Consider the following 26,913-nt stretch of genomic DNA (forward strand, 5'->3'; position numbering starts at 1 on the left):
TTATAATTATAACCAGGTCAATCTAGTAAGGGTACATGGAAGCAATGTGAATCCGGCTTTATAATAAAATTGTTTCACACTAAGAAATAATTTCATTTTCAAATTAGCTATTTTATACAAAATACATGAAACAGCAACAAAACAGTCTTTAAACATGAATTTCCTTTATTTCATTACTGTATACCCAAAAAAAAAACAAAAAAAAAAAAACACAATAAAAAGGGAATAAATTTAAACAGTGTATTTTTTTATTATTTTACTGGTAAAAGGTTGTCAGTTAGCAACAGAATGTTAAAAGCACCCGGCGAAAGTACAATCACAGCCACCAAATAAAAACAATTGCAACCAAATTGTAAATGACACAGGGTGCCACACTCTTCTTCCTTCTGACCTGTAACCGCTACATAAGCATTATCCAGTAAATCAGTGTCCAAACAGAGTGCAAACAATTTTATGAATATTCTGCAGTCTTATGGTCTAAAATTCAGTGTATTTAAAGGAAAGGGACTAACAGGATTTAACTGCCAGTTACCAACACATCTCTGCAGGTACTCAAAGGAGTAAGAATGCTGCAATAAACAGATAAAGAAAAGACATCCAAAGAAAGACATAACGAGGTAGGTAAGAAAACAAAGAAATGGAGAAAAAAAAATCCTAAACAAAAATATAATAAAAATTAAAAAAAAGAAGCGCAACACAGTTTTCTGGATGTAACACCCTATTACCACAGCCAGCCATGCTTGTAGCTAATAAAAATAATCTTCTGTTACACGTATTTTAATCATTTCATTATTAGAGCATTTTGTGTTGAAAGACTGAATCACCTGAACTACGTACACACTTATTTTTTATATAAATTTTATATTTTTTGCACAGATGTGGTCTGTTACTGTAGGTTGGGTAATTTTTTGGAAACTAAATATGTCTGTCTTTACAAAGTTGGCCAGTAAAGTTTGATGACTGTAACCGACTTGGGGCAGTTCTCTAAATCCTGCCATCCTTTGGTTAAAAAGATGTATTTTTGACCAATCTTTGACTTAATTGGCCACAGACTTCCAGAATCTCCTGACACCAAAATTTATTAATACTAGAAAGTGTCGCTGTGACAATATTGGCAAAAGTCCTATTATTGCCTAATAGCCATCTATCTGAATAGCTGCATCAGTGTGAATAAAAATTAAAAGGTGCCTTCATCTACACTCGCATATTATTTTCCCTGACCTGTTGCATAATATACAAAAAGAAAAACACCACAGGTAACCCCCTATGTGCCTATTTCACACATAACCCTGCTGCCTATTACTATACCAACACACACCAATATGCATGTATCGATAGACTATATGAACAGACAGATTGAATAATGGCATTAGATTTCTTTAGACTACGGCTAGTTTAGCCATATAAATTACGTTTCCCAAAAGAGGAGGAAACTTTGCTTTCCGATAAAAATTATTTAGGCTGTTGCTATCAAAAAGCAACATTCAGGCTGATGAAGGCAAAAAGGTTTTTTCTTTTAATTACCCAGCTATACAGCTTTAGCTTTCAGCAAAACAGAAAAAGGTACATTATTGTGCTGTCTCATTGTACTCATTGTAATTTTACAACATATGTATATTTATATATAACGTTAGAGCAGGCAGACAGAAATTAACAAACTGGCTCAAATCTCAATACTTTTCTTGTTTTGCCATTCTTACAAAATAAGACACAATGAAAAGGTAAAATGAACAAGCCACTATAACACAGCTTAATCTGTGGAACTCTGAGCCACAGTTCTCCCAGTGTTCAAGTGCAAAGTCTCTGTTCTGGCTGTAGGGCAAGGTTGCTGGATATTTGCACAACCTGCTACCAAGTCATGTGCACTCTGTAGAATCCACAACATGAATGCCTGGCCAGTAAAAATGGTAGCAGACTGTTCCACGAGGCTATGCACATCTACAAAACCAAACCTAGTTTAGAAAGAATGTCTTGGGTAGAGTTCCTTGCAATGCTCTGTTACCAGTTCATCATGGAGTTTCTGTTCAATGTCATAAAAAAGACTTGACTACTGCCTCCTGACCGCACTGATGCAAAGAATACCTGCAAAAGAGAACATGATGAATATGTAGGATCACCTTATAATCCAGATTTATAAAGCATTTTTATACCTGCTTTCTACTAATAATGGTAAAATATATATATATATATATATATATATATATTTTTTACCTGGTAGCTTTTCCTCCCTTCTCAGGTTCTATATTGTCCCTCCTCTATATTTTCTCCCATATTAAAACTATCTTTGCATGCATATTCTCTTTTTCTTTTACTTCTGTACTCAGCTATAAGTTTCAGTAGATAGTACTGCCAGTTTTCTTATACTGCTGATGTTTATGTACTTATATGTGACTGGTGCGGTTTCCATTCTGAATTTGGCACACGCTTCTTAGAGAAACTCCCTTAGCTCCCAGAGAAGAATTTAGGGAGCTAGTCTTTAAAATTTATAAGCGATTTTTTTCTTTATGACGCACATCTACATTTTATATGACAAGTAATAATGGCATTCATTTGTGCAAGATGTGTTTTTTTTTTTAACTACCCCCCCCCCCCCCCGCCCCTTTTTTTCCCCTTTCTTGTATTCCTTTTGTTTTACATAAATAAATAAAAAACATTTTCTCCATAGATCTTTAGACAAAATTGTCCTTACTGTTGCTTCATCTAATTAGTAAGACTAATAACTTGTGCACACATTGCTTGTCATGCAGAGAACTTTAATGTTTTTTCTATCCTTCTATAATATTACATTGGCTGTGAGCTATTCTGTTTAATCCTCATTAATCCAGTGCTGGTGAAAAGGCTCTCTATTTAGCGTTTCTTCAATTTTCTGTTGTGTTTAATGGAACCTGTTTCATGCTGTCCAAACATTGGGCAGCATGAAACTAATACAGGCAGCAGGATGCTGGAACACACTGATTTACTCTGAAATGCCTAAAAACATCAGGACCCGAGTAAGTAGTCATGGGGGGAGGGTCCCCACAGCTGCTCCCTGCAGGCACTGAGTGACACGTCCCTGCGTATACACTTTTAGGGAGAGGCGTGTCCCTCAAGGCCGGCAGGGGGGAAGAACAGCAACGAGGAAGGGGACTACATATCCGGGTCCCAGCAGCTTTTAAAAACTATGATTTTTCCCCATTTTGTTGGCACCCTGCTGCCTGTATCAGTTTCAGACTACCTTTGGTTTGGGCAACATCAAACAGGTTATAATGAGGGTTTTAATGTTCTTAAATAGATCAGAAAAGAACTTTACCCTAAAAAAATGAGAATCACTAAAAGCTCTTATACCCCAGTATCTAATATATGAACTGTAATATTCTGTACAGAAATCTATTGAAGTGAATGTATCACTAAATTGGAATCGTATTATACAGTACATGGAACATTGTGCGCAACCACAGCACTTAACTAATTTGCTTTTGGCAAAATGTATCAAGAATGTTGCTGATAAATCATCATTAGTCAGAAATACAGACAGACATCTGCAAAGAGGATTAAAGTATGTTAATTGCTATAGTGTGGAAATAATAAGGAGGAATCTTTTACAAAGTAAACACGTCCAGAAGATGGATTGTCAAATACAATGCGATGAGTTTTAAACCAAAAGTGTAACCCTCTTCCATGCTCTACATGCAGGGTTTACTGTTACAGGCTAAGGCACTGGTGGCAATATGGGGTCTATCATTTCAAAGAACCACAGTAAATTATTTTCCTATTAGATGAGAAAGCAGAGTTATTATTGTAGTGAGATTTTGTGCTATGATGTACATAAATAAACCTTCCCTTCTGCTGCCTACTTAACAGTCCTATCCTAAGCATGCTCCTTCCTCCAATGCCCTCATAGCAATAGATACTGTACCCCCACAGAACAGTGCCCCACATGTTAATAGTTCTCCTTAGTGGCATTAACAATAATAGTGCCCCTTTTATGTCTCTACAAAGTAAGTGCCCCTTTTGTGTCTCTAGACAGTAATAGAGCAACCTTTTGTGTAATACTACTCCAATTAAAGTTAAAGTCCACCTTAGCAATTTTACTCACTAAAGAATTTAAGTATTTTAATACCTTACCAACCTACCACTGTCTTTTGACAGTGGGCGGTCCGCTGAGGCATCTTTTGGAATCACTGCAGTTGAGTGGTGTTTAAGGCTCCTGAGTTGTTCCTGCACTAAAAACTTACAGCACTTACAACCTTGGTTCATAAGCAGTCTTCAAAGCATGGTTAGGATCACAGAAAGTATGATTAAAGGGAATCAATCATCAGTGTCAGATTGGAAGTGAGGCTGACACTGATGAGAATGATACTTACCTGTCCCTGATGAGTGGACCTGTTATGCCTCTTATTTGGGTGGCAGGCTTGGTGCACAAGCGGAGCTCCAGGAGTACGCTGAGAAAGCTTGAAGAAGCAGCAGCGGTGACATTAGTGCACTCCTGGATCGCCGCACATGCACCAAACCTGCTGCCCGAATAAGAAGCATAACAGGGTCATGGATCAGGGATATGTAAGTATCATTATCATCAGGGTCACCCGCACTACCAGCTTGTACCAAAAGGTTAATGTGGGTGACACTGATGACAGATTTCCTTTAAAAAGGGGATTCCCTGATCGTATCCCCAATCAGACACTGCAGAAATGCTCTTCAGACAGTCATGGGGATCTAGAAAGGACCTCAGGGCTGTTTGTTCAGAGAATCTGCTTCTATGGCACAGTCATGGAGGTATTGGAGTATGTAAGATGTAAAATAAAGATCCTCCCTTTTAGAAGCAAAGAGTGTCTCACATATTCTAAAACTGACAAGTACAGTAACAATGGGAAGTACCATGAATTATTGATGCGATTAAGTAGTTAAAGGAGATCTCCAGTCTTGAAAAACATAAATATAAGTTTCAGATTGCGGGGGGTCCGACCGCTGGGACCAGGGACGTGCACACATAGGGGTAAAAGGGGGCTGAAGCCCCTGCCCTTTTCCTCACCTGCCCCTATAGTGCCCTCACAAAAGGAGCTGCAGACTCAGGGTGACAGGTGCAGTAAAAAGAATCTGTTGCTGGGGAGATTTGTATGTGGTATAATGGAGGGTGCTGTGCCCTCCCTGCAGGAAGGGGGCGCCACTCACCCTGTCATTATCAGCCATTTCTCTGCTTCTCTCCACACGGAGAAGACAGGAGCAGAGGAGGCAGAGAGAAGCCCCACCCACAGCATGTCCGGCCAGAAACTTCAGTCTATGCAGAGAGGGATGGGGCCTTACTTACTGTAAGTGACTGTGTATATATGTGAGTGATTGTATGTCAGTGTGTCTGGTGTATATGTGTGTGTGTATCTGTATGTCTGTGCCTATGCAGAGAGGGATGGCTGGGGCCTTAGTGTAAGTGACTGTGTATATATGTGAGTGATTGTATGTCAGTGTGTCTGTATGATGTGTATATATGTGTGTGTATCTCTATTTATGTGCCTATATATGTGAGCAAGTGAATCTATATGTGTGTATGTATGTGTATATATCTGAGTGATTGTATGTGTGTACCTGTATGTATGATATGCTTATTGGCTATATCTTTTAGTATACATTCCATGTTATATGTGTGTTTGTGTATTTATGTTTCTTAATGTATATTTGTACCTGTATGTATGTGTCAAAGTGTCTCTTTGTATGTGTGTATATTACCTATGTACAGTATGTGCCTTTATGTTATGTGCTTGTATGTATTGTATGAAGCACATTATTAGGGAATTATTGGAGGAATGTAAGCACGTAAATGAAAGCACAGTATATAGGGAATTTATGGAAGCACAGTATATATTTCATTATATTGGAACATAATATTTTTTATGTATGCTGGCACTGTGTATAGATCCTTAGGGTGAGTTCACATGTGCCTATTTTTGCTGCAGATCTGCTGCAGATTTTGCTTCCCATTGGGACTTCAATGGGAAGAGAAATCTGCTAAAGCAAATCTGCAGAAGATCTGCAGCAGAAAATACGCACGTGTGAACGCAACCTTAGTGGTGGCACAGGATAGTTAAATAATAGTGGCACAGTATATAGTTCATTAATGGTGACACAGTATATAGGGAATTAATAGATGAATGGTGCCACAGTATATAGTTCATTAAGGGGGGTACGGTATATAATTAAAGAGAAACTGACCGGCTGTTTACTTGCACTAAACCCAATACACTAGGTTACAGTGCAGGTGAATAGGAGAAAAATAATGTCATACAAAAATTGGTCTTCCCCTTTCTAGGTATTGCCCCACATTGCTAATATGCAAATTCAGTCTTGTGCGCTATGGAGGCGGAGCTTCCCTGCCTCCATCCTGTATGCTGTGCTATGCCCGGCTCTTTGCATATTTATAATTCTTCGTTCTCGCATCTTGTTTTTTTTTGCCAACTCTTGTATATGGTAGAATGTAAGCATATACTTGTGTGGTGTTCATCTCTTCAGTTTAAGAACCAGGGCTGTGTGGAGATTCCTGCATAAGGTGGGTGCTGGGTGATGAGTGCTGGGTGATTGGGGATGGGTGCTGGGTGATTGGTGCTGGGTGAGGCGAGATACAGTGCACGTTCTGTCATATAGAGCTCAGACCGGGGCATATAGGGGGAGATTTATTAAAACCTTTGCAGAGGAAAAGCCTTCTGCAAAACGATCTGATATGGTTGCTATGGGCGACTGCACCGCTCTTTCTCTGCACAGGTTTTGATGAATCTCCTCTATAATACAGTATATTATAGGGCAGCTGTCAGATGTTTTCTGTAAATAAGACTGGCAGCCCACCAAAGAAACTGTTCTTGACTTTATTTTACAAAAACACCAACCTTTATGGGGGATAGGAATGTCGAGGAGGCCTGGCGGGAGTCCACTGTGTCCCTGGGCCGCAGCGCATCTGCCCATTAAGTCTGGCAGACGTTTTTTAAATTATGAAAAGTGCCCTCTTTTTTACTTGAGCCCCTGCCCTCCAAAAGGTCTGTGCACGTCCCTGGCTGGGACCCCTGAAATTTCCCGTACGGGGCCCCAGCAGCCTGCGGGTAGGGGGCATGTCGACCACCACAAGAAGCGGCGGCTGACACTCCCCCTCAATACAATTCTATGGCAAAGCCGAAACGCTGCCTTCGGCAATCTCTGGTTCTGCCATAGCGCTGTATTGAGGAGGGGTGTCAGCCGCCTCTTTGTGCCGTAGTCAACACGCGCTCTCTGGTCAGCGAGCCGGGGCCCTGTACAGGAGATCTGAAACTTTTGTGCAAAATGTGCTATGCTAGAATAGGAAGGTGGATTCATAGATACAGTGAAGCACAAAAGGTGAAATTTGTCACATAACATCTACTATAGGTCGATAAACAGGAAGAAAAGGGAGCAAAGGTTGATTTCTGTATATATAGCTGAATAGAAAAAAGCTAAAATCAATAAGTGTGAATAAATAAGTGAATAGCAAGCTAGCTGATAGCACATTGCACATTGATACCACTACCACTTCTAGATAACGGGTAAATAACATACAGAATGTGTATACCACAGATGTGAATGTTGGAGATTCTAGATCATATAATTATTTACCATGTAAATGATGCATTATATTTTCAATTAGCCCATATTATTCTCTGTTAGGTACATATTTATTTACAGAATAGTCACTGGTGCAAAGTGCTCCTTAGGTAGTTGTCGGCTGAACAGCTTTTCCTTCCTGCTCACCCATATATATGCATTGTCAGCTTGACTGATAGCACAAGTGTTTTCACTAAGGAAGCAGGAATGGCCACCACAGATCCCTCTGGCAGCAACTTATCTTATCAGCCATATCAAAACGCAACATGCCAGATTCCTTTTTTCCCTTGACATCTTAGTAGTCAATGGCTATTTTTTATTAAGCAATGCCTTAATACATACCGTAAATGGACAGATATCTCACTGAATCTCTCTTAATGGGAACCAGTCCCATGAAAATGATAATCTGATCTATCAGCAGCATGTTATAGAGCAGAAACAGCTACGCACTGTGATATATATATATATATGGGAAAAGATTCAAACTTGTAACTTATTATGAGAAATGACTGCCTTTTCCTTTAAGGAGCCCAGTGGGTGGTCTTACCATTGAGTGACAATGTCTACTGGATTCTTTAGTATAGAAAGAACTGGGAATTAAATCAATAAATGATAATTAATACTGAATGATAATTAGCTTATTTCTGCACTATAACATGTTGTTAGATGGTGATTGATTAGAGAGAATTTTAAACAACAGGTTTCCTTTAACTGGTAAGTATCACTTATGAAAAACTCGTCAATATCTCCATCCATTGTTAAGGCATTTCACTATGGAATTCGTCAGGCACTTTTGACGGATATTCTACACTTGGTTATGAGTGATGAAATATAGTAATGAGCATTTGAATAAAGAAGCAGTGTGTCTCCTGTATTTTTATTTGTATAAATCTATAAACTGTATGTGCCACTCTCCAAGGAGAGCTGAAGTTAAAGGTCAAGTTTTTGTAAGTTAGAGAGACCCTTCAAGGCAATGAACTCTACTGTTCCTGATTGTAAGGAATGCTTAAAGAGTACCTGTCATCAAACCATATTTTCTAAACTAACTCAGATTATATTTAGAGATGAGCGAATTTACTGTAAACTCGATTCGTCACGAACTTCTCGGCTCGGCAGTTGATGACTTATCCTGCATAAATTAGTTCAGCTTTCAGGTGCTCCGGTGGGCTGGAAAAGGTGGATACAGTCCTAGGAAAGAGTCTCCTAGGACTGTATCCAGCTTTTCCAGCCCACGGGAGCACCTGAAAGCTGAACTCATTTATGCAGGATAAGTCATCAACTGTAAATTTGCTCATCTCTAATTATATTCCGAAACTACTCCTAACACCCCTCTTGCCCATAAAAAAAAATTCCAAGCTTTAACCACTTAAGGATGAAGGGCGTACCTGTAAGACCTGAGTCCACTCCCTTTCTATAGAGCAGGGCCACGGCATGGCCCCACGTCATAGCCGGTCGGGCCCGGGACCCGTGGCTAATAGGATGTTGCCCTGATCGCAGCGCCACACACTATTAACCCTTTAGACGCGACGTTCAAAGTTGATCGCCGCGTTTAAAGGGAAAGTAAACTGCTCCCGACTAGCTCAGTTGGCTGTTCGGGAATGCCGCGGCGAAATTGCGGCGTCCCAAACAGTTGGACACAAGGAGGGTCCCTACCTTCCTCCTGTGTGTCCGGTCGCCGAATGACTGCTCAGTCCCTGAGATCCAGGCATGAGCAGTCAAGCAGCAGAATCATTGATAAATGTTACCCTATGGGATAACAATGATCAATGTAAAAGATCAGTGTGTGCAGTGTTATAGCCCCTATGGGGGCTATAACATTGCAAAAATAAAGTGGAAAAAAATAAGTGGAAAAAAATAAGTGGAAAAAAATAAGTGGAAAAAAATAAGTGGAAAAAAATAAGTGGAAAAAAATAAGTGGAAAAAAATAAGTGGAAAAAAATAAGTGGAAAAAAATAAGTGGAAAAAAATAAGTGGAAAAAAAAAGTTAAAGGGGTTATCAGGGAAAAAACTTTTTTTTAAATATCAACTGGCTGCAGAAAAAAAATCTTAATCCTTTCAGTACTTCTGAAGTTGAGTTGTTCTTTTCTTTCTAAGTGCTCTCTGATGACATGTGTCTCGGGAACCGCCCAGTTTAGAAGCAAATCCCCATAGCAAACCTCTTCTAAACTGGGGCGGTTCCCGAGACACGTGTCATCAGAGAGCACTTAGACAGAAAAGAACAACTCAACTTCAGAAGCTCATAAGTACTGAAAGGATTAAGATTTTTTAATAGAAGTAATTTACAAATCTATAGAAAAATGTGTGGGGGTGCAGCTCACAAAAAATTAGTCGAGGTATGAATGGGTAGTACTTACACCGCAAAGTACAATGTAATTGAAATAAAATAAATATATAGGGGTCCCATTCACCTCTAGACTAATATCAGAATAAACTGATACATGATGATGATATATATATATGTAATAATTAGAGATGAGCGAATTTACAGTAAATTCGATTCGTCACGAACTTCTCGGCTCGGCAGTTGATGGCTTATCCTGCATAAATGAGTTCAGCTTTCAGGTGCTCCCGTGGGCTGGAAAAGGTGGATACAGTCCTAGGAGACTCTTTCCTAGGACTGTATCCACCTTTTCCAGCTCACCGGAACACCTGAAAGGGTCAATATCCAGTACCCTGAAACGCGTCTAGAGCTATTTTTACCGCAACAATACCGCTACAAGAGAAACCATTGCATTGTTGCCGCAATTTAGCAAAGGATTTCTGCTATCCATCCAGCCGTCCATGTGGGGCTATCATTGCTCTCATTAATCCAGCCGCCAGCATTTGGTTACCACCGCTTCCACTAACAGCACCCACCGGGCTGACATCCAGCGCTGCTGAGCTGACATCACACGCCGAGAATTCCTCCACGAGGTCTGTTTCCATCACCGGAGTTTCTACATATACCTCCGTGACCGGCGGCATTGCTGGGTCTGCGACTAGCGGACCAGTCGCCGGGGCACATGCCAGCGCACATCAGCCTCTATAGGACGATCAGCAACTACAGCTCCAAAGCTCGGCACGTCTATTGCCATCAGCCGGTAAATATATGCTGCATAAATTTATCTAAATGCGGACTTGGATACATGTTCAATCTGTTTAACTGCACTACCTATATGCTGGATTACTGGATCTAAGACTCTTCTGTGGTATTACAATATTTTATATATTTTTTAAAATTATTGTTACCTTTTCTCCACACAAGGGCCCTGTGTGGGATACTGTTATATATTTTGTTACATTGTTATTACCATGTCTAAGATATTTTACTAGCGGTTATTTTATAAGAATAAATACAATCTTGTTTTCACCATAAATCTGAAGCACGGTTCTAATCACTATTATTACATATATATCATCATCATCATCATGTATCAGTTTATTCTGATATTAGTCTAGAGGTGAATGGGACCCCTATATATTTTAATTTACAAATCTGTTTAACATTCTGGAGCCAGTTGATATATTAAAAAAAAGTTTTTTCCAGGATAACCCCTTTAATAAAGATCATTTAACCCCTTCCCTAATAAAAGTTTGAATCACCCCCCTTTTTCCCATTTAAAAAAAACAAAACTGTGTAAATAAAAATTTACATATGTGGTATCGCTGCATGCGGAAATGTCCGAATTATAAAAATATAGCGTTAATTAACCGTATGTTCAATGGCGTATTCCAATTCCAAAATAGCTTATTTTTGGTCACTTATTATTTCATGAAAAAATGAATAAAAAGCAATCAAAAAGTCCGATCAATACAAAAATTGTACCGCTTAAAGCTTCAGATCGCGTCGTAAAATTTTCTTCCTCATACCGCCCCGTTCGCGGAAAAATGAGTTATAGGGGTCAGAAAATGACAATTTTAAACGTATACATTTTCCTGCATGTAGTTATAATTTTTTCCAGAAGTACGAAAAAAATCAAACCCATATAAGTAGGGTATCATTTTAATCATATGGACCTACAGAATAAAGAGAACGTGTCATTTTTACAAAAAAAATGTACTGCGTAGAAACGGAAGCCCCCAAAAGTTACAAAATGGCGTTTTTTCTTACATTTTGTTGCACAATGATTTATTTTGCGTTTTGCCATAGATATTTGGGTAAAATGACTGATGTCATTTAAAAAAAATAAGCCATCATATGGATTTTTAGGTGCAAAATTTAAAGAATTATGATTTTTTTAAAAGGCAAGGAGGAAAAAAACGAAAGTGCAAAAACTGAAAAACCCAGGGCCTTAAGGGGTTAAAATGGTCTGTAACATACATTTCCCCTTGCTCACATTGTGTGAGCTCTCGGCAGGAGAAAGTGGGGGTTCCCCACTGTTTGACTTGTGAAGGGAACAGAACAGTGCCACCTAGTGGCTGTATTTTCAATCACATTAAAAACATATAAAGGCTGATAATTTTAACAGCAAGTAAATAGCAAAGTGTCTTATAATTACATATACACAACAATATATAAAAAAAATTTAGTTTGGTGACAGGTACTCTTTAATATCTCCTTTTTCCAAATACCTGTCCAATCATCAGGTGAGCCTACAGAATCCAAACATAGATTTCTAGGACTCTAAGCCAGAAACAGTCAGGTGAACATATCTAAGGGTTCTTTTACAGGGGTAGATAAATTACCTGTAATAAGTGGCAATTAACAACATAGAAAGTGGAAAGTGGGATCATTCTCATGATTGTTTGATCAAATCCCCCCCCCCCCCCGGCATGACTGTTTGTTGGCAGCAGTTTCCCTGTTTACATGTAGAGATGCTATGTCAACAAATGATGATTTTAACATATGCACAAAAGATGCAATCGGACGAGAAATGTGCATTTCTTGTAGCGTTTATGGTCAATAATAAGACACAAACGTACACAGGAATTTTTGTTCAACTAATCATTAGCATGTGTAAGAAGGCCTTTACATGCCATTTTATAACAGTGGTACATGTTGAGCAAGTCACAAAAGCATTATCTAGAAATACCTTATCATTCCTTTCACACAGAAATTTTAACCTCTGGGCTCTCTTGTGCATGAATACCCCATCTAAATGCCCGGTTTCCACAGAACGTATTTCAATAGCTTTCTCTCCCCAGCCCATTATCTGATTGGAATGGATATAAGCTGGAAGTAAAGAAAACAAACAAAACAAAAACATAGTATTAAGGCAGGAATACAGAACAAATTGATGTAAAGCAAAAAAAGGGCAGTTTATTTTTAGCCATTTACTGTTGATAAAATGGTTAATTTTACATTACATGGTCTAAGTTTGGATGTCCATTATATTATAATAAATACTGTACAGCAACTGGAGAAAAAGAAATAATCTGCTTTTCTGCATATAACCCTACTTATGATGAAGGGTAACCAGAACACACGTTGAAGTGCATTCTTGGTGTTACAGGGTGCAGGTAAAACAGCAGTCATTTAGCCTAGACTATCACTGGTAGTCTAACTGTACTTGTTTGTTGGGCTCCCTTTATGTACACACAAATGAGATCCTTACCTTTCTATGACCCTTTGTTATGTTGCACTTCACTTCATGGTGATCTGTAATCACCAGCGCATTACGAAATATTATGTGCATAAACTACTAACAAGCACAGCAACTTTAAAGCAAATCTGTCATCAGTGTCACCTGCACTAACCTATAGGTACAGGCATGTAGTGCGGGTGACACTGATGAAAAATCACACTTACCATTCCTCGTTCCGTGCCTCCAGTCTTCATTATATACAAATGTAAAGCTTGGTGCATGGTGACATTCCTGAACTCCTGGTGCACGGTGATGTCCGGCCAGCATGTTAATGGTAACGTCTCCTCCCCAGTGTTGAGCCTCCACCACTGCAGAATGAAGCTCCACTCTGCAGAGGCTCAGCATAGGGGAGAAGGAGTCTGCCATGTGTCTTTTATAAATGTAACAACCTAAACTACCTTGTTACCTTGTATAAAAGACACCTGTCTACAGAAGCAAGCAATCACATTCCAACTCTCCACCATGGTCAAGACCAAAGCAGAACCGAGGAGGTCAGTGACAAGATTGTAGATCATATAGAAGGCTGGAACGGGATACAAGACTATTGTTAAGCAGATTGGTGACAAGTAACAATTGGTAATATGTACAGACTCTGCATGAAGTTTGCTAATGAACACCTGAATGATTCAGAGATTCATTGATAAAACTCAGCTAAGCTTTCTTGAGCAGGGGGACCTTGTGAGCGCTGCAAGATTTCAGTCCATTAAGGAGTAGAGTGTAACCAATTGTTTTCTTGGTGACTATCCCAGCTGCAATGAGATCATTGACAAGATCCTCCTGTGTAGTGTTCTGGTGTGATTCCTCACCATTCTCATGATCATTGACACTCCACAAGGTGAGATCTTGCATGGAGCCCCCAACCGAGGGAGATTTTTTTCATGTTTCTTCCATTTGCCAAAAATGCATTAAAGGGGTACTCCGGTGCTTAGACATCTTATCCCCTATCCAAAGCATAGGGGATAAGATGCCTGATCGCGGGAGTCCCGGCGCTGGGGACCCCCGGGATCATGCACGCGGCACCCCGTTTGTAATCAGTCCCCGGAGCATGTTCGCTCCGGGACTGATTACCGGCGACTACTGGGCGGGCGGCGTGTGACGCCATGCTCCGTCCCTCAATGCAAGCCTACGGGAGGGGGCGTGACAGCTATCACGCCCCCTCCCGTAGGCTTGCATTGAGGGGCGGAGCGTGACATCACACGGGGGCAGGGGCATGACGTCACACGCCGCCCGCCCTGTAGTTGCCGGTAATCAGTCCCGGAGCGAACACGCTCCGGGGACTGATTACAAATGGGATGCCGCGTGGATGATCTCGGGGGTCCCCAGCAGCGGGACTCCCGCGATCAGGCATCTTATCCCCTATCCTTTGGATAGGGGATAAGATGTCTAAGCATCGGAGTACCCCTTTAACTGTTGTAAACTTCTCACCAAGCTGCTTGTAGCCCATTGCAGCCATTTGCAGGTCTACAATGTTGTCTGACATATTTGAGCAGATCTATGGTCTTGGTTATAGTGGAGAATTTGGATTGATTGATTTAGTCACTCATTACTTTTGTGGACAGGTGTCTTTTATACATGTGACAAGCTGAGATTTGGAGCCAGAAATCTTGCTGGGGATCACTGAGTAAAATGTAAATCAATTCATAACTTATTATGATGCGTTTTTCAGGATTTCTTTTGTTATTTTGCCTATTACTGTTCAAATAAACCTACCATTAAAATTATAGACTGATCATTTCTTTGTGTGTGGACAAATGTACAAAATCAGCAGGGGCTCAAATCATCCTTGCCAATTGCTTTAGATCTTACACCTGATCATGTCCTAATTTTTTAACCAAATGCTAATTTTGCCGGGGCAGGGAAAAATAAAATATTTCTAGTACATAGTATAATATTTTCAAAAATGAAAAAATAATAACACTTTCATTCATGACTAGGAAAGAACATATATGGACATTTATCAACGGGTTTAGTCAGGTTTTCTTTACTATAATTGTGGCAAAATTGTTGCAACTGCGACTACGCGATTTTTCGTGCAACATTTTGACTGGAAAGCGAGAAAAGCAAGTTTTCCAAAAATTAACTATGTAGTAATAATTTTAAAATGGACTACGGGTAGTCAGGTATTTATTAACTGCGACAGTCGCAACTGCGCAAAAAAAAGTCGCAACAGGGTTAAAAATTGACTAAATTTACTCCAGCTCAAACATGGAGCAGAAAAAGCTACTACCAAAGTAAAAAAGGAAAAATTGCTTACGTGAAAGAAAATTATCAACAGGCTGAAACCAGTTGATAAATAAGTCACACATAAGCAAAAAAAAGTAAGGAAAAAATTACTAAAAAAAAAGAATACATAAGCAAACATTGATAAATGTCCCTCATAGTGAATTATGTATAGAAACAAAACTCACCTACTGAAGTGGGCATTTCACCCCACTGAAGCACTACATCTTTAGTTATTCGGCCATAAGTATTAACATACACCCCTTCATCCTCGTAGCACACAAGCATTTCCATTCCATCTGTTTTAGGCAAGATGACAATGGCATGTGGCGTGATGTTACCTTGAATCTACAAAAAAATAAAAAACAGTTCAGGCATAGGTACAGGCAAAACTAATAGGTCTTAAAGGGGTTGTGCGCTGCCCTGCCTTTTGGAGCTCCGCTCGCAGCGTCCGGAAGTTCATTACTCCGAACGCTGTGTGCAGGCTTCCGTGTTCGCGGCCGCCCCCTCGTGACGTCACGCCCGCCCCCTCAACAAAAGTCTATGGGAAGGGGGCGCGACCGCTGTCACGTCCCCTTCCCATAGACTTTGGTTGATGGGGCGGGCGTGACGTCACGAGGGGGCGGGCGTGGCGTCACAAGGGGGCGAAGCCCGAACACAACGTTCGGAGTAATGAACTTCCGGACGCTGCGAGCGGAGCTCCGAAAGGCAGGGCAGCGCACAACCCCTTTAATATTCTGACATTTTTCTAGTTGATATAAGTAGAGAAGGGCAATTTACAGTGGTTCAGTTCCATTGGTCTAGCAGAAGTAGATAAAAAGGGTGGAAGAAGAATTGTTACTCATCATTCATCTACTCCCTCCAAAGATTATTGACCCACTGCAGAACAGATGTAGTACTGTATTTTGACACAAAAAAAATTTAATTGAAAGAATACAACTACGTAGGCGACACAAAACAGTGTCTATGTGCAATTGCCCCATAGCAGTCTATAGCTAAGCAAAATTTCTTTCCATTAGCACATAATCATATAATTAAGAAGCTGATCGCCCGTACATACTACATATCAGGCTAAAATTTGTTTAAGGTCACATAGCCAAATCCAAAGTTTAAATAGACTAACATAAATACTATTTTATAGAGAGTGTAGCAAAGTGACCAGCACTACTATTGTATTAAATTCGGCTGGAGGTGCAAAGCTAATTATAACGTTATTTACATCAATATTCACATAGAATAGAAAGAAATAGCTTGCACTCACCGCCGCTTGTGATCTTCTTTTCAAGACATAGATTGTAGCAGGGAGCATATTAGGATATTGAAGGGGCGCTCAGAGGCAAGGGACCGCTTTTGTGCACAAAAGCGGTCGCCGGCCTCTGAGCGCCCCTGCAATATTCCTAATATGCTCCCTGCTACAATAGATGTCTTGAAAAGAAGATCACAAGCATGTGGCGACTAACATCAATATTCGGAGAGTTTAAATTGTGTATATCTATTATATTCTTATCTGTATTTATATAACCAATTACAAGGTGATCGATATTTTGAGAAGCATTTTACAATGACACAGTGTTTTTCCTTTACTTACATGAGATGGTATGTAGATGTCGTACGTATTTCCAGAATCAACATCAATGACATGGAATCCAGTGCTAGAGCCAAATATCACTTTTAACCTTTGACCTTCTTCTACAGTCAGGTCACAAAGCAATGGCTTATGTTGTAGATCTGTAAAGGACTAAACATGTGTATTTCATTTTATTCTTAAATCTACAAAATAATGCTTAATTTAATAAAGAAGACGATATTTGCGAGAAGAAAAGATATCACAATGTAAGGAGGAGAAATCTGCTTTCTAAACACATTAGGCATGGATACATGCCTATTTGTAGGGAGTGGCATCAGGGGATGCTTATTGAGCCTTCCAGTATTTGTGAACATGCTTCTTTTAGGGCTGGTAACTGCTCATTTTTCTTGCCTACATCTTATTAATCTGTTTAAAACTTTAACCAATGTTTCTAAAAACACAAAGCATCTAAGAAGTATCGGAATAACAAAATAACTGACCCTGTAAAAAACACATTTACAATGATGTGATGAAAATGGATACACTTTGGCATCAGTTTAAACTCACAGAAATGATACATTCTTTAAAAAAGTTTTTATATTTTCTTGTTACAAGAAAATACACTGCAAATATAGCATTAAGATATTGTATGTAGACTATATTTTGCACTAAATTAGTGGCAATGACCTTTTGCAACTTTTCAAGTAGAGGATTTTCTCATGATTTTGTAGGTATGAAAAAATCAAGTTGTTCTTCTGCAGTGGTCATGAATTTATAGTGTGTGACTTTTGCCTCACACATGCTGTCTGTGGACAGCATTATTAAACAATAAAAAATAAAAATAAAAAGTCACACGAATTGTCACAATGGTTTAAAAAGTCGAAGATGAGGAACCAAATAAAAGTGGTGCCTTACAATGTTTATGAAATACCATATCTATCACATGCCATGCAACCATTTACCATATATACTCGAGTATAAGCCGAGTTTTTCAGCACGATTTTATAAGACATCGATTGTAGCATGCTGGGAGTTGTAGTTTGAAACATCTGGAGGTCCGCAGGTTGAAAACCACTGCCGCGCCTTCGTCATCATCCAGACCCCCCTTTTGTTTTATACTCACCTCCCTTCGGTGGGAAGGAACGGCGAGCTGGTCCGGGCCGACTGTATTCGACCACCTATGCTGCAGGGACCATCTGGTGGGGAGGGTTAGTCGTTCCGGGCTGTCCATCTTCACCGGGAGGCCCTCTTTCCCGCTCCGGGCCAGCCCCGGACTAGTGACGCTGCTTTGACGATGACACGTAGGGACTTTCATGCGCAGGGACGTCACTGCGAGTCGTCGTCAAGGCAATGTCACTAGTCCGGGGCCGGCCTGGAAAAGGGGGCCTCCCGGTGAAGATGGACAGCCCGGAACGACTAATCCTCCCCACCGGACGGTCCCTGCAGCATAGGTGGTCGAATATGGATGGCTCGGACCAGCCCACCCTTCCTTCCCACCGAGAAACTGGGGAGGTGAGTAGAAAACAAAAGGGGGGTCTGGATGATGACGAAGGCCCAGCAGTGGTCTTCAACCTGCGGACCTCCAGATGTTTCAAAACTACAACTCCCAGCATGCCTGGACCGCCGATGGCTGTCCGGGCATGCTGAGAGTTGTAGTTTTGAAACATCTGGAGGTCCGCAGGTTGAACATCTGGAGGTCCGCAGGTTGAAGACCACTGAGAAGGGATTGACAGGCGGTGATGATGAAGGGGGGTGTTAATGACGGGGATGATGATGACTGGGGGTGTTAATGACAGGGGTGTGGATGATGACAGGGAGGGGGGGGGGGAGATGACGTATTTCCCCACCCTAGGCTTATAGTCGAGTCAATAACTTTTCCTGGGTTTTTGGGGTGAAATTAGGGGCCTCGGCACACCAATTAAACACCAATTAAAGGTGTAGAAAAATCCTTCACCTACGCAACCCTTCATAAATTACTCCCCCAGGCACACAGGAATACTATGTTTCTGACCACAGATATAGAAGAGAAAAGGTCTAGGGCATGCCAATTATTGATCCCAAAATCTATTCTGTAAATGTCATAACCTATTTGCGGTGATATACTTGCAATAAATAGACATTGGTGCACTTTGCACTCATGCCACCATTCAAGAAAACTCTTAAGATAGGTGTAACTAATGTCCATAACACAAATTTGCTGCACGTCGTTCACTTTTTGTCACAATCTGCAACCAACTTTAGTTTTTTGCATTTACTTAGTAAATTTCACTTATTGTTGTACACAATTCAATGTAACCTATGTATGTTTTTACACTGTAAATCTGTATGTTATTTATACATACCTTAAAAGCCATAAACTTATGATATGGCTTTGGAGCCCAGGCATAAATCTCTACAGCATTCTTTAATGCAATAACTAAGAACTTGATTCTTTCATATTTCACTGTAAAGATAATTAAAAAAAAGTAAGGCTATTAAAATCCAGAGAAAGCAGCAATGAGACGGTGCAAAAGCTTCCAAAACATCACAATGACATGTAAAGACTGAGTAGGATTATACATGTATGTAAAAATAATACTGCAGCTGTGGATCAAATTGGAATTTACTGCCCAGTATCAATGATACGTAAAGTGTACAATAGAAATGTAAAGTGTACAATAGAAATGTAGGGACCTGGATAAGAACTTACCAACTTTATAATGCACACAGCCTTCTAAGTCACCTACAGTTATCCAGCCCTGTTTTTTCTCCACCTCTGGATCATTGTGCAATATTCGGTTCCTCAACCAGGAAAGGTAGTACACTCTTAGCTTGTTCTTTTTCCCTAAAAGAAAACACATTGGAAAGTTAATTATTATAATTCCCTTTTAAACGTACAGTTACTTATTAATCCAATGAACATGCGTTTGAGCCAGCACTGATGTTTTAAAGTTTTTCTAAAAATATCCAAACATATAATAAGGCAGCCCCATAACATAGACAATAAGAAAATTCACCCATGTACTCTGATGCAAATCATTAGTCATGGCAATGACTGCTATAACTAAGAATCAATCCAGTGCAGGGGTGCGGTTTCTTATTGTCTATTTTATGATGCAGCTTTATTGTATTGTAATATATTAACGATATTTCATGATCGTACCTGAATATTAAAGGCCTACTAATGCTAAACTAGGCTTAAATTCCTGAATTTAGTATTTCACACCTGATATGGTTACAAGGACATTAAGTCCTTCTAGCACATCCATCTGCTGAAACCTTCGCCTGTTGATAAGGTTGTAGACCTTTCCTTGCCCACTTCGATCCAACAACATAAGTCCATTCTCTGTGCCCACTAGCAAGTTTACACCTGTGTGCAAGAAACATGAAATGTGTATAAGCAAAACAGTTGTTATAAAAGCTATATTTTGTTAAGTTCTTTAAAGGAAAGAGTGCAGGATTGCGCGTACACAGAGATGGAAAAACTAATTTAATAAAACTTTCAGAACAGAATGGGAAGCTAAAAAAATTAATTATTGTGCTGGTAAGTTAGACTTCCCCCATGTACTTTAAGGGTATGGTAACATCCGCATATTTTTTATGCTGCGGATGCACCAACAGCAGTCGCACATGGACTCTCTGTGTTCGACCGTACCAGCGGATTTCCTGCTGTAGAAATCTGCCGCTATGAGCAGACACACAACGCTACCTGGCCTCAGCCGAGCGCTAGCTCTGCAGTCCATCTGTGACTGCTGTTGGCGCATCTGCAGCATGAAATATGCGGATGTTACCCTACCCTTAAAGTACATGGGAACAATTCTACTTTAACACAAAAGAAAGTTCATGTTGTATAGTCGAAATCTTTTTTGTAGAGAGTGATAGGATTTTCTTGTCACATCTAAGTTATATACAGTATATATTTGAATATAAAAAGTTGTTTTAGTTGCTTCATTTTGTCCATCAATGTAGCTGGCTAACACAAAAGAAGTTACTCTAAATGATAATTCCCTATACTATCTGTAATCTGAAAGTGCCTGTCACATAATTGCATGGCAGCCATGTAAAATGTTTTTAAGCATACCTGCTTCAAAAAAGATTTTTTAAATGTGTTTTATTTTTTTTATTTTTTTAAGATTCCAAGAAGTGACAAGGTGATTTTACAGCTTTCACTGCTGTTATTAGGTTCCTGAAAGTTTCCTCCATTGTGAACAGCTAATTTTCATTTCAAGGGGTATGTTTGCCAGCAGTACACACATAGTTACTTACTACCTTACACAGCACAGCACCTTTAGTGTTATTTACTAAGGCTGACATTTTACACAGTAGCCTTTAGTAAAGTCGAGGCAGCTATATCATTCAGCCAGATTCATTAAGAGGCTAAAGTCTCTTAAAGGGGTAATCAGGTGTAAAACAAATTTAAAATCAACTTGTGCCAGAAAGTTAAACAGATTTGTCAATTACATCACGTGTGAGTGATGTCAAAATCAAAAGTCACATTTTTGCGCAAACAGAGGCTGTGCAACTTTTCTATGCTTAAAAATCAAAGTCGCTTAATAAATTTACCCCCTAGTACTTACTGCTATGACATCACATAGTTCTAGTAAAATGCTCTGAACTGAACAGGCTGGCCCTGTGCTGTGGGATGATTTACAGTACATTATTATATATGGCATATTGTAACCCTTTCCTTATTGTACTGTTGAGAAGGACGCATTAATCTACCTTTCATGGGCAGCACTGCAGTAAAGGGATTACACTAAGCACTGACCTGCACCTATTGAGAAGGAAGGCTTGATCTTCCTTTCATGGACAGTGCAGATCCTATGGAGGCCTCACCTTACACAGACACATCCTAGGGTCACATTAGATCTTTCACTATCCTGCACAAAGCACACTCTAAGCCCTGTCCCCACTTCCTGTGTCTGCTACTACAGACACCCCCTATTAACAACAATGGATATTAGATTTCAATGAAGAGAAACACCTAGTGGCCAAGACTATAGAGTTTTTTTTTTTTTATAGACTATGGAGTTATTTTTGGTAAATTAAGGGAATTACAAACATGTTCCATATCACATGGGCTATTAAGGGGGTACTCCACTCATAGACATCTTATCCCCTATCCAAAGGATAGAGGATAAGATGTATGATCACGGGGGTCCCGCCGCTGGGGACCCCCGCAATAGAGCATGCGTCACCCACCTGTTTCTTGTCCGGAAGTGCTGGAGAGTCTGGGTCGCGACCACGGGAATGGAAGTCTGTGACGTCACGACTCCGCCCCCACGTGACATCATGCCCCGTCTCCTCAATGCAAGTCTATAGGAGGGGGCGTGACGACCGGCACGCCCCCTCCCATACACAAGATGCAGCCTGGCTTTGTGATGTTGGACCACTAAAAAAGGTATCATAACTGCTAGACTGCAATCTAATCAATATTTTGCACCAATGTGGCCTCTCTGCATTCTGAAGATAAAGAGCCATTTGCATGTGGCGATCACTGGCTGAATTAGCCATAAATCACTCTGTGTAAACAGCAGATCTGCTGCCAACAATTAAGTAAAGTGCTGCACAATTGATCGAGCGATTGTGTGGCCCTGCACTGATAAGCCATGTTAGGGTTTGGGTCTGTTCTTCTAAAAGGACCCTAAATGGTGTTTAGGGGGTTTTCAGGCTTTTTCAGTGAACCAAAACAGATAGTGCAAAGAATGTAAAGTAAAGTATGTTAATTAAAGAACGAAAAAAAAAAAACTAAACATGAACATTTCATTTCGTTTACTACAAATCTGAAAAGTATAGCCTTACTCACCCCATAATGCTGCACAAAGTATCTCAGAATTAAAGCGTTTCTTGTATTTCCGGATCTCTGGAGTATCGCTGTGAGGACGAATATTGGTAGGGTTCACGTTTACCACTGATATTTTTCTGGCCTCATTCAGCTTGGCTTGTTCTTGTCTAAGCAGTTCGCTAGTAAACAGGGCTAAAAAAAACACTCTCTTCATTCAGCAAAAAAAAGAATAAGAAAATGGAGCATGCGTGTTCTGTCACAAATCTCATTATTTAACAATTCATGCTGGGCACAGGCAACCTTTGGCACACCAGATGTTGCTAACCTTCATTACCCAAAACTATCCATGCAAGGGTCACGGAGACTAGAAAGAGCTGGTGTGCCCAATATTGCTAACCCATATTTTCACATTCATTTTCTTAGGGGAAAGGAGATAAAGAAATAAAACTTCAAGCGCAGCAAAAGAACAAAAATAAATCAAAATGCCTATCATCATCACTCAGCCAGGAAGAAGGACAGCTGATACTGCTTCTTTTCTTATGGTACAGTAAAGAAACCTTACATAACATAGGTTTTCTTTGTCAGCTTGTAACCAATTTCTTATGTGCATTTTATTTCGTTCATATATGATAAGTTAGAAAATCATTATGAAGCTTTAGCAAGCTGATATCTCAGGAAAAGGCATGGAAGATGGAAGACTTATGTTCTATTTCAAGTAATGGGGTAGCTAAAACTAAACGCAATGGGGGGCTTCTACTAAGACTAATGTGAAACTGCCAGATGGGTTGGCAGCCTAGAAAAACTGCTGCATACACATGTTTCTCAACATTGAGCACATTTCTAAACAACAGCCGGTTTCACCTAGAAATGATTACTACCACTTTCCTTAGGAAAATAAATTATCCCTTGAAGGGCTCACTGGGAAGAACCACTTACTTTTCTGAACTAAAGTTTACTGCTGCATATGTTGGAAAAAGTCCTGTAAGTATGGCTTTCAGACTGACTGCCATTTTTTCAGTGCATTTGCATTAATACCACTCAGAGCATACAATGTTAATTTATTTTTTACTATATATATATATATCAAGGAAGTATGTATTTCTTTGGGTAACCTATTAATCTTTTTTCTTCTGTGCAACAATTAATAATTTGAGTGGTCACTTTCCTCCCTCCCCACATCAGCCACTCTACCCACTGAAACACAAATGAGCTGCATTCCATTCAAAAGACCAGTGTTTTTTTTTTTAACCAGGGTGCCTACAGCTGTCGCAAAAATACAATTACAGAATGATCTCTTTCCCACCCTGCAGTCGCTTCACCCATTGAAGCAGGACAGGCTTTCTTTGCACACCTGACTAGTGATGCCATGTCTCATCCACACTGCAACCTAGGAAAACCTGAGACCTGAGTAATTTTGTACGCTGTTAAAAATAAATATAGGGGTGAAAAATCACAGAAGAATTGTGAGTCCACCATCACACACAGGTACAGACACTACATTATGAACTAACTTTACAGCCCCTGTAGCATAGTCAAAACAAACAAACTGGAATACCCCCTTTAAAAAGGTTATTCCAATATTAAAACGCTATCCCCTATCCACAGTATAAGTGACTAGGACACCCAGTGACCAAGAGAATGCATGTCCCTTGTCTTCTGAGTAAATAAAGTAAATAAAATATTAGTAAAATGTACCTACTAGGGTTATTTCAAACTGCAGGCCTGTTGATTCATTCACTCCAAGGTGCTCTGGACACTACAGGTCCATATAACCGCAGGCGATAGCATAATGGCTAATCACTAATTGGGATTCGGTATATGATGTTATTGTAGACGAAAGCTTGGGATCTAGTGATCACCAGTCAGTGTGGTTTAATATAAGAACAGTGAAGGAGTCACACCACACAAAAACAAAAGTTTTTGATTTTAGAAAAACTGACTTTTCAAAAATTAGATTAGACATTAAGGAGTCCCTATCAGTCTGGAACAAATTACATGGAGTCCATGAGAAATTGAACTACTTAGAAGACGCTTTATTGAAGGCAACAGAAAATTGAATTAGACTTGTCAGTAAAAGCAGAAAAAGGAAGAGACCACTGTGGTACTCAACAGAAGTGGCCAAAATCATAAAAAAAACTAAAAGCTAGCATTTAGTAATTATAAAACAACCCAGAGAAATGAAGATAGGGAAATCTACAAGACTAGGCAGAAAGAGGCCAAGCACGTTATAAGAGCTTCTAAAGCGCAGGCAGGAGAAAAATTTGCTCAGTCTGTGAAAAAGGGGATAAGACATTCTTCAGATATATAAATGAAAAAAGGAAATTAAAACAAGGAATAACTAAATTAAAAATAAAGGATGGAATGTATGTAGAACAGAATAAAGGGCTAGCCGACTGCCTTAATGAATACTTCTGTTCAGTTTTTACAGAAGAAAAAGAAGGAAAAGGTCCTCCATTCGGGAGGAAGACTAATGAATTGTTTGATGCATGTGTCTTTACAGAGGAAGAGGTTGTACGTTTGCTGTCTAAAGTGAAGACAAATAAGTCACAGGGCCTGATGGGATACACCCAAAATGTTTAAAAGAGTGGTGAGCTAACACAACCGTTAACAGATTTATTTAACCAATCAATGGTAACAGGAGTCGTCCCGGAAGATTGGAAATTAGCAAATGTTGTGCCCATTCACAAGAAAGGTAGTAGGGAGGAATCAATCAACTATAGGCCAGTAAGTCTGACATCAATAGTGGGGAAATTAATGGAAACCCTACTAAAGGATAGGATTGTGGAACATCTAAAATCCCATGGATTGAAAGATGAAAAACAACATGGGTTTACTTCAGGGAGATCATGTCAAACAAATCTTACTGATTTTTTGACTGGGTGACTAAAATAATAGAGGGGCAGTAGACATCGTATATCTAGATTTTAGTAAGGCTTTTGACATTGTCCCACATAGAAGACTTATCAATAAACTACAGTCATTGAGCTTGGACTCCCATATTGTTGAGTGGATTAGGCAGTGGCTGAGTGACAGACAACAGAGGGTTGTAGTCAATGGAGTATATTCAGAGCGAGCAAGGTCTTGTCCCCAGTGGGGTTCCTCAGGGATCTGTACTGGGACCAATATTGTTTAATATCTTCATTAATTATATTGCAAAAGGTCTCAATGGTAAGGTGTGTCCTTTTGCTGATGACACAAAGATATGTAACAGGGTTGATGTTCCTGGAGGGATACGCTAAATGGAAAAGGATTTAGGCAAACTAGAAGAATGGTCAGAACTCTGGCAACTGAAATTTAATGTGGATAAGTGGAAAATAATGCACCTGGAGCGTAAAAACCGTCAGGCAGAATATAAAATATTTGACAAAGTCCTGACCTCAGTATCTCAGGAGAGGGATTTAGGAGTGATTATTTCAGAAGACATAAAGGTAGGAAGACAATGTAATAAAGCAGCAGGAAACGCTAGCAGAATGCTTGGATGTATAAGGAGAGGTATAAGCAGTAGAAAGAGGGACGTGCTCATGCCGCTGTACAGAACACAGGTGAGGCCTCACCTGGAATATTGTGCGCAGTACTGGAGACCATATCTCCAAAAGGATATAGATGCTAGAGAGAGTTCAGAAAAGAGCCACTAAACTAGTACATTGATTGCAGGATAAAACTTACCAGGAAAGGTTAAAGGACCTTAACATGTGTCGCTTGGAAGAAAGACGAGACAGAGGGGATATGATAGAGACTTTTAAATACATAAAGGGAATCAACACGGTAAAGGAGGAGAGCATTATTAAAAGAAGAAAAACTACCACAAGAGGACATTGTTTTAAATTAGAGGGGCAAAGGTTTAAAAGTAATATCAGGAAGTATTACTTTACTGAGAGAGTAGTGGATGCATGGAATAGCCTTCCTGCAGAAGTGGTCGCTGCAAATACAGTGAAGGAGTTTAAACATGCATTCGATAAGCATAAGGCTATCCTTCATATAAGATAGGGCCAGGGACTATTAATAGGATTCAGATTATTGGCCAGACTAGATGGGCCAAATGTTTATCATCGGCCGACACATTCTATATTTCTATTTTCTAGTTTGTACAAAGGAAGTTACCAAATATGATATTGTTCTCTGACACCAATCCCTGCCCTGTAGTCACTGGCTCATGTTGCACCTCAGGGACTTCCTATTCTGCCCACTATACACACAGTATTGGTACTATTGTCCATTCCTGTTGT

General features: G+C 39.8%; 1 protein-coding gene across 15 annotated transcripts in view; it reads right to left on the minus strand.

The window, feature by feature from the left end:
- Nucleotides 1-226: 226 nt before the first annotated feature.
- TNIK (TRAF2 and NCK interacting kinase) overlaps nucleotides 227-26,913 on the minus strand; it is a 350,539-nt gene continuing 323,852 nt past the window's right edge. For 14 of the 15 annotated variants that reach the window (XM_056565180.1, XM_056565178.1, XM_056565177.1 and 11 more), the window contains 8 exons: nucleotides 22,709-22,879; nucleotides 20,129-20,272; nucleotides 19,613-19,747; nucleotides 19,266-19,366; nucleotides 16,945-17,094; nucleotides 15,545-15,704; nucleotides 12,585-12,724; nucleotides 227-2,082 (listed from right to left, as the gene is read on the minus strand). In XM_056565180.1, the coding sequence (XP_056421155.1) occupies nucleotides 1,999-2,082; nucleotides 12,585-12,724; nucleotides 15,545-15,704; nucleotides 16,945-17,094; nucleotides 19,266-19,366; nucleotides 19,613-19,747; nucleotides 20,129-20,272; nucleotides 22,709-22,879 (1,085 nt within the window). In that variant the 3' untranslated portion in view covers nucleotides 227-1,998. Of the gene's footprint in view, nucleotides 2,083-12,584; nucleotides 12,725-15,544; nucleotides 15,705-16,944; nucleotides 17,095-19,265; nucleotides 19,367-19,612; nucleotides 19,748-20,127; nucleotides 20,273-22,708; nucleotides 22,880-26,913 lie in introns of those variants that run through there. The other variant, XM_056565188.1, reaches the window with a different exon arrangement.

Source organism: Hyla sarda, chromosome 3 (assembly GCF_029499605.1).
Source record: "Hyla sarda isolate aHylSar1 chromosome 3, aHylSar1.hap1, whole genome shotgun sequence".
Taxonomy (NCBI): domain Eukaryota; kingdom Metazoa; phylum Chordata; class Amphibia; order Anura; family Hylidae; genus Hyla; species Hyla sarda.